This window comes from Cetorhinus maximus, chromosome 7 (assembly GCF_964194155.1).
Source record: "Cetorhinus maximus chromosome 7, sCetMax3.hap1.1, whole genome shotgun sequence".
In the NCBI taxonomy this organism is placed as follows: Eukaryota; Metazoa; Chordata; class Chondrichthyes; order Lamniformes; family Cetorhinidae; genus Cetorhinus; species Cetorhinus maximus.
Window position 1 is genome coordinate 87,858,374 of NC_135885.1, and position 17,097 is coordinate 87,875,470.

The 17,097-nt window shown below is 41.3% G+C and overlaps 1 protein-coding gene across 3 annotated transcripts in view; it reads right to left on the bottom strand.

Annotated features, from left to right (window-relative positions):
• Nucleotides 1–420: 420 nt before the first annotated feature.
• Nucleotides 421–17,097, bottom strand: part of LOC144682921 (phospholipid scramblase 2-like) — a 104,531-nt gene continuing 87,854 nt past the window's right edge. For all 3 annotated transcript variants that reach the window (XM_078545817.1, XM_078545818.1, XM_078545819.1), the window contains 3 exons: nucleotides 16,735–16,896; nucleotides 11,195–11,295; nucleotides 421–2,043 (listed from right to left, as the gene is read on the bottom strand). In XM_078545817.1, the coding sequence (XP_078401943.1) occupies nucleotides 11,230–11,295; nucleotides 16,735–16,896 (228 nt within the window). In that variant the 3' untranslated portion in view covers nucleotides 421–2,043; nucleotides 11,195–11,229. The remainder of the gene's footprint in view (nucleotides 2,044–11,194; nucleotides 11,296–16,734; nucleotides 16,897–17,097) is intronic.

Below are 17,097 nucleotides of genomic sequence, written 5' to 3' on the forward strand. Positions count from 1 at the left end.
ACACACTTTTACTGTGCTTCAAGAACTGCCAAATAGCTAAGTGCTATTGACAAGACAGTGGTAGCATAGAGGCGTAAGCATATAGCACATTTGGAATTGCCATGTGTTAGTTTTGTTTTAAAAAATATTACTTTATAATTGGGTTATAACATTCATTAGAGACACATTATGAGCCTCTTTGAACAAATTATGATCAACATTTTTTGAGACTTCACACTTTACCAGAAAATTATAATGCCTGTAATTTTGCTCCAGTCACATTAATGAACAGAAGACTACAAGTAACTCCCACCAGATTTTCTTATACATGCAAGACCCCGCTAGTGGTGAACAGCTTCAGAAAATTTCACCCCAAATAGCCAACGGCAACATTCAAACTCACTTCTCCCATTCAGACAGAATAAACTGGAATTAGAACAATTGTGTGTCAAAAAGTTTACATCTTTTGTTAGTTTAATGCAACATTAGCATTGTTTACAATGTCACTGAAAGCACAAAATGCAAACAGATTCCAGGTCAATGCAATCAAAATCTTTCATCAGTGCAGGGCTTGGAAACCTTTGGAGAGAAGATCACACCCATTCTTCTTGGAAGGAAGAAGCTTTAATTGTTTGCTACATATTAATATAAACTTTGTGCATATGAGGATTGTAAATTAAAAATTATAAATCATATCCGTATTACAATCACTCCGAACATTTTTACATTTTCTCTACTTCTACTTTCTTGGTGTTGAAAATGGCTAAACTTAAAAAGTAGCGTTTTCCTGATAATGTTTCTTTTTCCCTAATATGCCCACCATGGATAAGCATAAAACAGTAAAAACTCCCTCCTTTGAAAATTATAACCTTGTTTTCCTGATAATGTTTCTTTTTCCCTAATACGCCCACCATGGATAAGCATAAAACAGTAAAAACTCTCTCCTTTGAAAATTATAACCTATCTCCTGAATAGTACTAAAGGTTGTAACAATGAGAAAGTGCATTGTTATCAGATGTATTTCTCCATATGTTAATGCACGGCAAAGATCTGGGACAGTAAGGGAAGTATAAATTGCAATAATTTATTAACAGTGTTTTGTTACATACAGTTGAGTGTTTTAAAAACTTCTGTTTATGACATAGCTTATTGTTAAAATCAAGTCTTGGATGCTAAAAATTTGTACCATTGATAGTAAGGTCTGAGATACATGGTCATTATTTTCTAATTTTGATTTCATACTGGGCTACAACTGAGTAAAAATATATTGGACGGACAGAACAAATAGGAAACTATGACCATAGAATCTATCTTGCAGACAGATCTATTCCATTACCATAACTTTAAAGTCATAGAATCATTATGGCACAGAAGGAGGCCATTCGGTCCATTGAGTCCATCAAAGCTCTCTAAAGAACAATCCAGTTGGTCTTGCTCCTCCCACTCTATCCCCATTGCACTGCAAGTTAATTTCACTCAAATGCCCATCCAAATTCCTTTTGAAATTATTTATCATCTTCACTTCCACTACCCTCATAAGCAATGAGTTCCAGGTCATTGCCACTTGCTGTGTGTAAAAAAAAAAATTCTTCCTGATACCCCTGCCCCCACCACCTCCAGCTGCATATCTCTTGCCAGAAATGTTGCAGAAACCCCACTGACACATGTACATGGGTTTTCCACCATTTCTGGTGAAGTTACAGTGAGAGAGAGAGAACTGGTGAAGGGAAATTCTCAGCTTATTATTCCAGTTTCTTGAGATAACAAAATATATGATACATCAACGGACGCCACCAGATACACAGAAAAACCACCAATTTTAGTGATATAAAATAAGTGTTACAAAATAAATGTACATTTAAGTAACAGGGTGACACTGAACACACATTTTCTGTTCTATGGAATAATAAATGAAACAATGTGGCAGTGTAATTAAAAAAAACCTCACTAAGAATAACAGTGAATTATTTTTCTTTCTATTGATTCCAAGCTGAAATTAAGTTAGGCACGTTATTGGGCATCTGTCATGTTGTACAACTTATCTCTTTTTCTTCCTTAAAGTATCTGGATAGATAAAAAAAAGACAAGAGATGTTAAAGGATATATCTTCCAGGAAGACAAATATCTCTATTTAGTACATGTTATGATATTTTATCAAACATTGTGTACATTTAGATCCAAAATGCTGTTAAATGTAAAGGAATTCACATGGTATATCTCAAGTACAGGAACAGGATTGTAATTGCATGAAAGTACTGGAAGAATAAACTGGGTTCCCTCAATGGCTCAGTGGCCAAGAAGACAATAGCAAGAGTAGTAATAGGGAAAATAAAAGTGTGGCTTCAGTCATGGTATAGGAGGGAGAACTTCAGATTCATGGACATTGGAACCAATCCTGGGGCAGGAGGCATCTCTTCAAAAGGGACAGGTTGCACCTCAATGGAACTGGGACTACACAGTAAGGTTCACTGGTGTTGTTGGGGAGGGTTTCAACTAACTTGGCAGGAAAGTGACACCAGAATATACAAGTCATAAAGAAGCAGAAAAGAGGAATAAGGTGCATACAGTGAGTGTGTTGGATAGGACTAGTGGAGGAAGTAGTATCATATTAGATAGGAGCAGACCAAGAAGGAGTACAATAAGAATACAAAGATAGGTTTATAACGCATCCCACAAAAACGTACAAAATGCGTGAAGGTGGTTGGGGAGTTACAAGCACCAATAATCATGTAGGAATATGATGCAGTGGCAATAACAAAAACATGATTTAAAAATGACAAGGACTGGGCACTTAATATACAAAGACACAAAGTGTTCAGAAATGATGGGGAAGGAGAAGTGAGGTTGGGTAGCAGTATGGATTAGAGGCATTGTAGTGCTGGAAAGAGAATATCTCTGAGAGGGCAAGGAGAGAATTCATCTGATTGAAGTAGAGAACCAAAAAGGGGGTGATCACACTATTGGGGCTATTCTATAGATCTCCAAATAGTCAGAGAAATAGAGGAGCAAATCTGCAGGGAAATCACAAAGTTGTGCAAGAACTGTATAGAATGATGATATTAGAGAACTTTATTCCAATTGATATGGGGAATTACAGTTGGAAAATGAAAGGATGGAGAAGAATTTTTGAAATTTGTTCAGAACTTCCTTCATCAATATGTTCTCGGTCCAACTAGGAAGCAGGTATTGCCAGATTTGGTCCTGGGGAATGAGGTAGGCCAATTGAAGAGTGATCATTGTATCTTAAAGTTTAGATTAGTAATAGAGAAGAGAAAAGAACAATCTAAAGTAGAACTTCTAAATTTAAAAAAACATAACTTTAAAGAGAAGGGACGGGATCTAGCCAGGGTAAAATGGAACCAAAGATAGACTGGAAAAGTTGTAACTTAACAATGGGTGATCTTAAAGGAGGAAATGTTTCAGATACAGACTATGTACATTCCAACAAGGCAAAGGGCAGGGGAACCAAAGCCAGGCCACCATGGATGACTAGCGAAATATAGAATACGATGAAACAAGGAAAAAAAGAGGATGGATGATACATGGCAGGTGAATTCTTCAAGTGAAAGCTAAGCCAAATACAATTAGTTGAGAGGGGCAGAGGAGAGAAAAATATTAGAATAGAATGGCAGTTAACATAAAAGGGACTCCAAAAATGTACTAGCATGTAAATAATAATTGAGTGGTAAGTGACAGGGTGGGTCCTGTTTGGGATAAAGAGGTTGATATATGCTTTGAGGTGCGAGGCAAGGCTGAAATACTAAATAAGCGCTTTGCATTGGTGTTACTAAGGAACAGCATGTTGACAAAATTTCAGTAGAAATGGAGAATGGTAAAGGTAATGGATGGGGGTGAAAATGGAGAGGCAGAGTGTACTGGAAAGAGTAGCTATGCTTAGAATGGGTAAATTGCTTGGTCCAGATGGCTTACATTAAAGGCTGTTAAAGGAAGCGGGGGTAGAGATAGTGGAGGGGCTTTTTAAAATCTTCCAATCTTCCCCAGATACTCAGGAGGTGCCAAAGACATGACTCCAGGATTGTGTGTTGCCTCCTTGGGGTCAGGGTCAAGGATGTCACTGAAAGGGGGGGGAAGGTGAACAAAGATCGTGGTTTACATTGGTACCAACGACATAGGTACCAACAACATAGATAGAAAGAAGGATGAGGTCCTGCAACAAGAATTTAGGGAGCTAGGTAGCAGATTGAAAAGCAGGACCTCAAAAGGTTGTAATCTCTGGATTACTCCTGGTGCCACATGCTAGTGAGTATAGGAATACATGGATAGAGCAGATAAATGTGTGGCTGAAGAGTTGGTGCAGGAGGGAGGGCTTTAGATTCCTGGATCACTGGGTCCGTTTCTGGGGAAAGTTGGACTTGTACATGTCCAATGGGTTGCACCTGAATCGGAACGGGACCAACATCCTTGCTAGAGCTGTTGGTGGGGATTTCAAGTAATTTGGCAGGAGGATGGGATACAGATGGAGGTATAGTAAGGGATGATATACAGACAAGTATAGAAGAAAAACCAAGTGAGTCTGGAAGGCAGAACATATATAGTCAAGTGTAGGCACAAGGGAACATGGCAGGGTTAGATGGCATTTATTTTAAATGTAAGGAGTCTTATGAGTAAGGCAGATGAGTTGAGGGTGTTGATTATCACATGGGAATATGATGTCATTGCTATCACAGAGACATGGTCGAGGGAGGGGCAGGGCTGGCAGCTCGATATTCCGGGGTACAGAATCTTCAGGCTGGGGCGCGAGAGGTGAGTGGGGGGGGTTCTTAAAAGAGGAGGTCGTGTCGCAACATTGATCAAGCAGTCAATTACTTCAATAAGGAAGGATGATGCCTTAGTAGGTTCCTCAAATGAAGCAATATGGGTAGAACTTAGAAACAAAAAAAGTGGGCAATCACATTGCTGGCACTGTACTATAGACCCCCAAACAAAACAGTCAGGTAGAGACAGAAGGAAAGATATGTAGGCAAATCTCACAAGTGTAAAAATAAAAGGGTAATAATAGGGGATTTCAACTTCCCCAATATTAACTAGGATAGACAAAGTGTGAAAGGCTTGGAGGGGGCGGAATACTTAAAATGTATCCAGGAGAGCTTTTTAAGCCTGCACATTGAAAGTCCTACAAGAAGGGGGCAGTGCTGGACCTAGTTTTATGGAATGAAGCCAGGCAAGTGGTAGAAGTGTCAGTGGGGGAGCATTTGGTGATAGTGACCATAGCTCAGTAAGATTTAAGGTAGTTATGGAAAAGGACAAAGACGGATCAGAAATAAAGGTTCTGAATTGGAGGAAGGCCGATTTTAATATAAGACAGGATCTGGCCATCGTGGTAAAAAAAACAAAAAACTACTGCGGATGCCAGAAATCCAAAACAAAAACAAAATTACCTGGGAGAAACTCAGCAGGTCTGGCAGCATCGGCGGAGAAGAAAAGAGTTGACGTTTCGAGTCCTCATGACCCTTCAGCAGAACCTTCTGCTGAAGGGTCATGAGGACTCGAAACGTCAACTCTCTTCTTCTCCGCCGATGCTGCCAGACCTGCTGAGTTTTTCCAGGTAATTTTGTTTTTGTTCTGGCCATCGTGGATTGGGAGCAGTTACTTGTAGGAAAATCTACATCAGAGCAGTGGGAGTCATTCAAAAAGGAAATAGTGAGAGTGCAGGGTCAACATGTTCCCATAAAGGTGGACCAACAAGTCGTGAGAACCCTGGATGTTGAGGAACGTACAGGATTGGATAAGGAAAAAAAGGGAAGCTTATGGTAGATACCGACGGCTCAAAACAGCCGAAGCCCTTGAGGAGTATAGAAAGCGCAGGGGGTTACTTAAAAAAGATATTAGGATAGCGAAGAGGGGGCATGATAAAACACTGGCGGGTAAAATAAAGGGAAATCCAAAGATGTTTTAAGTATATTAGGGGCAAGAGGATAACCAGGGAAAGAGTAGGGCCCATTAGGGACCAAAGTGGCAATCTGTGAGAGGAGCCGGAAGACATAGATGAGGTTTTAAATGAGTACTTTGCATCTGTATTCAATATAGAGAAGGACGATGTAGGTAGAGAAATCAGGGAAGGGGACTGTGATATACTTGAACAAATTAGCATTGAGAGGGAGGAGGTATTAGCAGTTTTAGCAGGCTTAAAAGTTGATAAATCCCCAGGCCCAGATGAGATATATCCCAGGCTACTGTGGGAGGCAAGGGAGGAGATTGCATTGACATTAATTTTTAAATCCTCTCTGGCCACAGGAGAGGTGCCACAGGACTGGAGGACAGCTAATGTGGTACCATTATTCAGGAAGGGTGGTAGGGATAAACCAGGGAACTATAAGCCAGTGGGTCTAACATAAGCGGTAGGGAAACTATTGGAAAAAATTCTGAGGGACAGAATTAATCTCCACTTGGAGAGGCAAGGGTTAATCAAGAATAGGCAGCATGGCTTTGTCAGGGGGAGATGATGTCTAACAAATTTGATTGAATTTTTCGAGGTGGTGACTAGGTGTGTAGATGAGCATACTGCAGTTGACGTAGTCCACGTGGACTTCAGTAAGGTTTTTGACAAGGTCTTGCCTGGGAGACTGGTCAAGAAGGTAAGAGCCCATGGGATCCAGGGCAATTTGGCAAACTGGATCCAAAGTGGGCTTACTGGCAGGAGGCAGAGGGTGATGATCAAAGGTTGTTTTTGTGACTGGAAGCCTGTGTCCAGTGGTATACTGCAGGGTTCGGTGCTGGGTCCCTTGCTGTTTGTAGTGTACATTAATGATCTGGACATGAATGTAGGAGGTATGATCAGTAAGTTGGCAAATGACAAAAATTGGTGGTGGTAAATAGTGGAGGAGGAAAGCATTCGACGACAGGATGATATAAAACGGGCTGGTCAGATCAGCAGAACAGTGGCAAATGGAATTTGATCCTGAAAAGTGTGAGGTGATGCATTTTGGGAGGACTAACAAGGCAATGGAGTACGTGATGAATGGTAGGACCCTAGGAAGTACAGAGGATCAGAGTGAAGTTGGCTGTACATGCCCATAGATCCTTGAAGGCAGCATGACAGGTAGACAAGGTAGTTAAGGCGGCATATGGGATACTTGCCTTTATTTGTCGAGGCACTGAATACAAGAGCAGGGAGGTTATGATGGAGCTGTATAAAGCGTTACTTAGGCCACATCTGGAGTACTGTGTGCAGTTCTGGTCGCCACACTGTAGGGAGGATGTGACTGCACTGGAGAGGGTGCAGAGGAGATTCACCAGGATGTTGCCTGGGCTGGGGTGTTTCAGCTATGAAGAGAAACTAGATAGGCTCGGGCTGTTTTCCGAAGAGCAAAGAAGGCTGAGGGGGGACCTGATTAAGGTATACAAAATTATGGGGGACATAGTTGGGGTAGATAGGAAGAAACCTTTCTCCTTAGTGGAGGGGTCAATAACCAGTGGGCATAAGAGGCAGGAGGCTTAGAGTGGATTTGAGGAAATATTTTTTCACCCAGAGGGTGGGGGACATCTGGAATTCACTGCCTGAAAGGGTGATAGAGCTGGAACCCTCACAACATTTAAGTTGTATTTAGATGAACACTTGAAATGCCACAGCATACAAGGCTATGGGTCAAGCGCTGGAAAATAGGATTAAAGTAGGTAGGGGCTTGATGATTGGCGCAGACACGATGGACTGAAGGGCCTCTTTCCATGCTATAAAACTCTATGACTCTATGATTGGACTGTGGTAAATGTGACATCCTTATTCAAAAAAGGATGCAGGGACATTTCTAGAATCTACAGGCCAGTCACTTTAACATCAGTGGTGAGTAAGGTTTTAGGAATATACAGAGGGAAAGAAAAATCACAGTCACTTGGGAGAAATTTGAGTTAATTGAGGAGATCCAGCACAGATTGGTAATAGGCATACCGTGCTTGAATAATCTAATCAAATTGTTTCACGAAGAAAGAGAAGGTTGATGAAGGGAATGTAATGCACGTTGTCTATACAGGTCTTAAAAATAATTTGACAAAGTACCATATAAAAGGCTGGTTAATAAAATTGAGGCTCATGGAATAAGGCAGTCAGTGTCAGCTTGGATTCAAAATATTGGTGTAAGAACAGAGAACAGTGAGTGGTAAATTGTTATTTTTCAGACTGAAGAATGGTAGACTGTGGTGTTCGTGAAGGGTCAGTGCTAAGACCACTGCTTTTTTGATATACACAAATGACTTGGATATTGGAATTGTGATGGGGTCTGGTTTGCAGAGTCCGATTGGATCGGTTGAACCACACCCTACTCCAACCTCACCAGGGCTGCCTGACTGACCCTGGTGACTCCCGACCCCACATACCTTGCCGTGTGGCAGCATCCATTGATGCGCCTTCTCAGCTGGCTACAGTCCCAGCACTGGCCACTGCTCCTAATAATGCTACTGAGGCTGAAGAACTGCAAAGCCCTCCAATTGCCTTGCAGCTTTTGGATGTGGGAGCTCATTCCTGAAAGGGATTGAAGGCCCAGTGGTGACTCATTAGCTGCATGACTGGCCTGAAATCTGCCTGAGGCTTCCACAAATGGCTGAGGTGAAGTTGCCTTGGATTCCCAGCCCATCATTGGGGCCAACACAACCCTGACAAAATTCAGCCAATTGAGAGAATAATTAGCAAAGTACATGAGAACTTGGGCTTTATAAATAGACAAAAGCAGAGGCATAAAGCTCTGGCCACAACTAGAGTATTACATCCAGTTCTGGACACCCCACTTTAGGAAGGATATAAAAGGTCCTTGAGAGGCTGCAGAGGAGGTTTACCAGAATGGTTCCAGGATGAGGGATTGTAGCAACAAGGTTAGGTTGGAGAAACAGGGGTTGTTCGCCTTGGAGCTAAGGAGATTGAGGGAAGATTTGATAGAGGTGTACGAGATTTTGACAGGTTTAGATACGGTAGACAAAGAAAATCTGTTCCCATTAGCTAATTGCACAAAGACTAAGGGGACACAGATTTATGGTTTTGAGTAAGAGATACGGGTGGGGGGTGGGGTGGGGTGGGGGGTGTGTGTGTGTGTGTGTGTGTGTGTGTGTGTGGGGGCAAGAACTTTTCTTTTTAAATGCAATGTATGGTAATGACCTGAATTTGCTGCCTATGTGGGTGGCGAAAGCAGGAACAATGAATGATTTCAAATGGAAACTAGATGGGCACTTGAAGGAAATAAATTTGCAGGGAGAAAGTCCTGCCTTAAAGAGTTGCTGGCCCATCAGATGTAATCCCAGCAACCCCAGCCAGGAGCGGTGACCACTGCTGGAACTACAGGCAGTCTCATGCTGAGGCGCCCAGGGTCAGGGGTTTCAGCGAGGAGGCTAAGGCGGTGGGGGCCTGGGTTCAAGAGGCTGGGAGAAGGGTTAAAGGGGGATGATGTTTGGTGAGGGATGCCTCCAAAGGGCCCAGGGGACCTTCAAAGAAGCTCCCCCTCCTTTACTTGACACCAGCCAGTGTAGTTAAAGCCGCCGGGTTTCTACATGGCGTGGGTTTCCCCTCAAGGGTCCTGCCCAATGCCTCTCCTGCAGTTCCCCAAAAATTTCAGACAGGTTGGGGGAGGGCAAATAGGTAGCAGGAAGGCCACCCGCTGGATTTTACTTGCCAACCCCTCCTTCAAATCTGCCTGCAGGGGAGCATAAAATCTAACCCTATGACTCTATAACATGGCACCACATTTTATAGACCAGTAAAACTGGATCCATAGTCTATGCTAAACTGACTGCTGTCGGCAATTGAGACCAGTGGGGTTGCTTTAGATTGTTCGTTCTGTCCCTGATCTGGAAAGTGGAAAAATAATCAGCCAAATCACGTTAGCTATAATGAATTCATGTTGGCTGCCATGTTCTTCCAAGTGACAATTAATTTTGTACTGGATTATTCTCTCTAAAGGTTTTCCTATACCTGCCATCAGGCTGGCTGGCCTATAGCAGCAAGATTTGTATCTCTCATTTTTTGAACAGGGGTGTAATATTTGCCAGGCTGCATTTGCTGCCATCGCCATGCACACGCAGTTGTATGTGCGGTCGCCATCTTTTTGGGGGTAAATGTGCAACATGAACCCAGCTTATTTACTTTCAAGAACTATGTACCATGCATCAAAATAACGTGACCGTCAGTACTTTGCAAAATCATATTTAGCTCTGCAACATCATTAATTCATTGATCCTTCTTAAGCAAAAAAGACTTGAGAATGTGACAGAATATGCAGATGTTTTAAGGCAAGATTCTGCCCCTTCACTAAACTGCTAGATATGGTGAGCTCAGTACAACATTGCAACAGTTTTCTTTCCTGTTTTGACTGAATCTTTCAGATCACTGAATATTTAGCAACATATGTTCACAGAGCTTATAAATTGCGAGACAGAAATCATTAATTAAGTTGAAGCATCGACATTCAGTAACGATTCTGGATTGTCTCTGTCCCTCCTTGTAAAATAGTGCATAACTTTCTCTCAAGAGTCAATAAAATGCTTATGATCTAGATATTCTGAGCAAGTTGCCAACTAATGATGTGTTGGATCCATGGAATCCACAAACTAAGAACATATTGCAATAACCAAGTTAGAAAGCAAAACAAGTTGGCGGTGTGCTGGGTAAACTGACGTGTGCATGTCATCGGATTTCTGCGCATGCACGAACCAGTGGGCATATCGACGGCCATCTTGCATTGCCACATTGCATTGGCAGGAGACACAATGTATTTGCAATCCTCTAGTTTTCTAGCACCACTCCACATCTAAGGAGGATTGGAAGATTGAGGCCAGAACATGCACTATTGTCACCCTTCCTCCCTCAACAACCTAGACTGGGTGCTTTTCCAGTTTGAGTACTGCCAAACATTTTAGTATCTCCTCTATCTATTTTTATCCTATCCAATTTCATTATTACTTCCTCCTTTACTATAAGATTGGCAGCATCCTCTGCTTTAGTGATGACAGATAAAAAGTACTCATTAAGTACCTCAGCTATGCTGTCTGTGTCCACAAGATCTCTTTTTAGATCCATAAATGGCCCCATTGGTTTCTTCAAATCTAAATTTAGAAACTATCAGGGACAATGTTAAAAAGCATCTGTAACATTAGTAATTATGTTATTAAATTGAATTAGTTTTATCTTTCATCTGAAAAAAAATTGCTCCATGCTTCAACATGGGCAGCATTTATTTACCAACCGAACATTCTAATAAGTAGCTTTAAATCTTACCATAACATTTCTCATCAAGCTCTGTAATTTTGTAACTACAACATCCGCCAAGCTCCACCATGTTGCACACCTCCAGAATTTTGTTCAAAGTACATAAAATCCTGAGGAAAAGCAAATATTTGACAACTGTGTCTGCAATGCAAGTATCAATCTGTTACTGGTAAACATCAAAAACATTTCCAATGTATTATAGGGATTTTAGTCACTAATATCACAGTTGCAACTCCCAGATGACTTAAAGGAAAATTACATTACATGAATTCAGAAGACTTGGACTAGGCATACAGGACATAATTTCGGAAGACATATGGGAACCTTGGCTATAAAAATAGAAGCATATGGTACATGAGCAAGGAAGCTTAGCTTACCTTTATGAAATATGAATTAGATAATTTTGGCCAATTCTGAGTGCCATAAGTCTCTAATGCTTTGAGGGAAGAGAGAATATTTACCAGAATGGAACCAGGGACACAGACTTCAGTAATGTGGAAAGACTACAGAATCTGTGATTATTCTCCTTAGAGCAGGGAAAGTTAAGGTAAAGTTTTCAAATTCAAATTCATGAATGGTTTTGATAGTTTCTCCACACTTTGATTCCAGTGGCAGAAGAGTTGGTAACCAGAGGGCTCAGGTAAATGGAAAAAAAAACAAATGGAGCATGAGAATTCTTGTTTTAATGGAAAGCATGATGATGTTGAATGCACTGCCTGAATGGGTGTTGAAACAAATTCAATCATAAATTTCAAAAAGCAGTTTTAAAAATATTTGAAGGGAAAAAATGTGTAGGGCTATGGGGAATGAGCAAAGGAGTTGGGCTAATTGAATAGCTTTTTCAAAGAGCTAGCACAGACATGAAAAGGCCATATGGCCTCCTCCTTGTGCTGCATAATTGCTTGATTCTATGATGATAAAAGGGAAAGCCTCTAAAGGAGGTGCAGGAACAGAGGAACCTTGGTGTATACATACATAGGCCATTGAAGATGGCAGGGCATGTTGAGAAAGCAGTTAATAAAGCATATAGTAACTCAGGCTTTATTATTAGGGGCATTGAGTAGAAGGGTACGGAGGTCAAGTTGAATTTGTATAAGACACTAGTTAGGCCTCATCTGGAGTACTGCATCCAGTTCAAGGCATCATACTTGAGGAAGGACGTGAAGGCATTGGAGGGAGTACAGGAGGAGATTCACAAGAATGATTCCAGGGGTGAACAACTGTAGCTACGAGGATAGATTGGAGAGGTTGGGACTGTTTTTCTTGGAAAAAAGGTGGCTGAGAGGAGACTTGATAGAGGTATTCAAGATCCTGCGGGGTAAGGACAGGGTAAATAGTGAGAAATTGTTCCCACTTGAGAACATCAAGAAATAGCAGGCACAGATTAAAATAATTAGCAAAAGAAGAAAATGTGATGTGAGGAAATTTTTTTTCACCCAGAGAGTGGTTGGAGTCTGGAACAAACTTCTTGAAAGGGTGGTGGAGGCAGGTAAGATTGAGGTATTCAAAAGGGAATTGGATTTCTACCTGAAAAGAGGGAATATGCAAGGTTACGGGGATAAGGCAGGGGAGTGGGACTAGGTGGAATGCTCTTTCAGAGAGCCAGTGCAGGCTTCATGGGCTGAATGGCCTCCCTCTGCACTGTAAAGATACTGTGAGATAATGTGTGGTGTTCTATGCAGCTCCCGCTGGAATTGGTGCAGGAAGGTGGGGTCAGTAGTGGAGTTCACTGCTTTGATAAGTGCCTACAATCAAGAGGATTTCTGATCACAGTAATGCATTCTAGACAAAATGGCAATCATTGCAGGAACATCTGCATATTATGGTGCCTGCAATATGGCAGGTACGAAGTGCACGTTCATTACGAGCTATAAGTTAGCCACCTGCCATATTGTTGTAGACAACTCCACTGGTGTCAGGAGAGCCGAATTGGTTGCTCAAATAGGGTCCTGTGTCTTCTTGTAGAACGGCTTCCAATTTTAGTATGCACCAGTGAACTTACCAGCTGCTTAAATCGCCCTCAAAATGCAGCACAAACTAGCAAGAAAGTCCTCTGATCAGAACTATTTAAAAGGGCCCATGCCAGTTTGTCATTTCAGACTGCTGGTTAATTTCCAGGAAGTGTTTGATGTCTACTATTGAGAATATAACAAGCAGGGTGGATAAAAGGAAACAGTAGATGTAGTATATTTGGATTTCTAAGTCATTCGATAAAGTGTCACATAAAAGATTACTACACAAGTTGAGAGGTCATGGTGTTGGGGTATTAGTTATATTATATTATATTATATTATATTATATTAGTACAGAATGAGGCCTAGCTAACTAACAGGAAACATAGTCATGATAAATTGGGTCATTTTCGGGTTGGCAAATTGTAACTAGTGGAGTGCCACAGGGATCAGTACTGGGACCTCAACTACTTACAGTCTATATTAGTAACTTGGATGAAGAGACCCAAGTGTATTGTAGCCAAATTTGCTGATGATTCAAAGTTAGGGAGGAAAGCAAGCTGTGGGGAGAACACAAAGATTCTGCAAACGGGTATAGATGTTGAGTGAGTGGGCAAAAATTTGGCAGATGGAGTATGTGGGAAAATAGGAGGTTATCCTCTTTAGTGGGAAGAATAGAAAAGCAGAATTATGAAATTGGAGAGAGACCGCAGAGATTGCTCCTAATTCGTATGTTCGTATGTAATGCTGCAGTAGAGGGAACTGCGTGTCCTCATACATCAATCACAAAATATTAGCATGCAGCTACAGCAGGCAATTAGGAACGCAAATGGAATGTTGGCCTTTTTCACAAGAGGGATGGAGCAAAAAAGTAGGGAAGCCTTGTAACAACTGTACAGGGCATTGCTGAGACCACATGTGGATTACCACCTACAATTTTGACTTCCTTATTTAAGGAAGGATACGCTTGCATTGGAGGCAGTTCAGAGAAGGTTCACTAGGTTGATTCCCCCTTGTGGAGGAATCTAGAACTAGAGGGCACAGTTTCAAAATAAGGGAATATCGAGAGGAGGAGGATTTTCTTCTCTCAGAGGGTTGTTAATCTTTGGAATTCACTACCCCAGAGGGCATTGGAAGCTGCATCATTGAATATATTTGAGGTTGCGTTGAAGGGATTTTTGATCTACAATGCAGTCAAAGGTTATGGGGGACAGACAGGAAAGTGAAGTTAAGGCCACAATAAGATCAGACATAACCTTATTACATCGTGGGGCGGGCTCAAGTAGCCAAATGGCCTATTCCTGCTCCAAATTTCATCATCTTATTCTAACTCAGGAATGTTCACTTTGTCTACAGAGAGCAAAATTTTGCTGGTGAAGAAGTTGTTGGCTACCTAATAGATATTTTGACTGCAGTTATGATTGGCTTCTGAGGGACCAGAGAAAGCAGAGTATTGTGCTCCCCAAGGACAATGGAAAATGCGAGTGCAGACATCCTGAGGACAGAAGGACAACAATTTTTCCGATTTCTAAATTCCAAGAAGTGACCAAAAGTCTACAAAAGTAACTATTGCCTTTAAAGCAACTTCCCTTGAAACAATTACTTGCATCTTGATGAGGACTGTAAACAGCAATAACTGCTGACACAATCAGAAGATTTCATGTGAAGTTTGAAGTTATGAATTTAGGCCTGGCAGCATACTCACCTACTAATACTGTGATCTGCATACGGCAGTGACCAAAGGCTCATCCTTCTTTAACCCATCTGGAAACTTCCTCCAAAATATTAAAGTTACACCTTTGGGATCGAAAACCACTGGATCTACAGCCTTCCCAAAATCCTGCTATCACAGAAGTGAAAACTCCAATTTTCACTGCGCCCCATCTGGGCGTGACAAAAGTATAATAATTTTCACAATATTTTTCTGGTTTATTGTGAAGTAGGTTTATGGGTGTTATTGTACGATTTAATTACATTTGGAGTCAAGTAGACCGCAAGCTTCAAATCATCAAAAGACACTAGGTGTAGAAATGTGCTTGACATTCTAATGAGTAAACATGGATGCTGGCTTAGCATGTAAGGTGTGAAAGGGATTTGCATTTTTAGATAAATGAAGGGATTGTTTGGATTTCAAAAGGGATCTTAGTCTGTTTACAACTAGCCAGATAAGCAAGACTTAAGGAGTGTGTTTATTTTCCCCAAAGGTTACTGACAATACTGGCAATGTGAAAAATTTTATATTATGAAAAAGATACAGTTTCAAAGACATATGGAACAATAGAATTTACATAGTAAAGAGAGAAACATATATAAAGGAGGATGGAAGGCTATGTAAGGAGGCCATGTAAGATCTAACAGGAGTGTGTGAAACAGCCTTCAAGGAGCCTCTAGCCATTTGTGCATAAGTCTCCTATATAAAGTAACTGGAGTGGGGAAGCCATTTGGAATTCCACCGTAAAGCGGGTACTGTGTTAACTTGCTGGTTTTGTTTTAAATCTAAGATCTATTTTGGACTGTTGCCTTAAAGGGGGAATGTAACTGGGAGCCAGGTTAATTAGAGATTTTAGGGTTTGTTATAGTAGTAAGTAATTCTAGCCTTAAGTATGTGCTTGAAATCTTTTATTTTACTCATAAATATTTTAATTTAATTTTTAAAATCTCTAAAGTTCTTAGTGGACTCATTACTTCTGAATTCAGTGCACACATCTTGTAATAAATAAATTGCAAAACCATTGTGATAGCACAACCAAGTTTCTCTTGTGGATTTAGTCCACCTGGCACACATCATCTGCCAGGTCATTAGACTGAGGAATTTCTGAGCCCTGCTCTTTGAACAGTGGAACTTGGGTCTGAATTTTTCACTGAGGGAGGGCGCGCGCCCAACCCGCTCGAGCATAAAATGACACACGATGGTGTTGGGCGAGCGTCCTGGTGTCATCGCTCACTCGCGTGATATTGCGGTCTGCGGGAGTTGGCAGCTTGCTTGCCGACAATTAGCAGGCCTATTGATGCCATTAAAGTACTAATTGAATTCAACTTTTTGCTGCCGGTCCAACCTTACGGTTGGCGAGCAGGCGAATCAGCTAGGCGGCCTTTGGATTTTTTATGAACCCTCATCCATGGGTGGGACAAGGTTTCCAACGAGAATTGAAATTAAAAAACGTTGTAATGTCATTTATAATATGTCCCTGCTCATGTGACAGATTCACAGGAGGGGACATGTTTTTAACATTTGTAAGTTTTTTATTTTTTAACTTTAAAAGTCTTCAGCTCTCTGAGGCAGCTCTGTGCCTCAGGGAGCTTTCATTGCGCACATTTGCGCAAACTTCTGCACTCGCCCTCCTCCCGACCCATCCCGGCAGCACTCAGTGCTGTAGTGCATGTTTCACGCTGGCTAGCCGTTAATTGGTCAGCCAGCGTGAAATCGATGTCAGGGCCCGATCGCGCGCGGGTGGCGGTCAGTTTTGTGATCACTCCCACCGCACCTGCCTGATGAGGTAAAAATCCTGCCCTTGGAGTTCGACATCATTTTAGGTCATGTTGATTTTCACCCTTTCCTCCCAACAATTCCAACTATACTATTATTTTGTTACTTACCACCAGCAAACATGCTCCAAGAAGGACAGCTTTAATTTTAACATCCAAATCCATTGGAAACTGAATTCCAAAATTATCAATATCCGTGAGGTACTCTCGAATAAGACCTGTCCACTGCTTCGATATCTTTCCAACAATGCTAGTCTCATCCAGACTTACAACCTAGTAAAAGCATCAAAGCAGGAAACACTTTAATTTGATCCAAATGATAAGAGAAATAACCTGTTTTTCATTTCCCTCAGCTGACTTTCAACTTTTCAATTTAAGTTAAAAGGTTAGGCTATTGAACACAATGCTGGTAAACCTGCAAGTGATTCCTTCTCCCTTGTCAGGATGAGTCATTTAGAAATCATGGTTACTAAT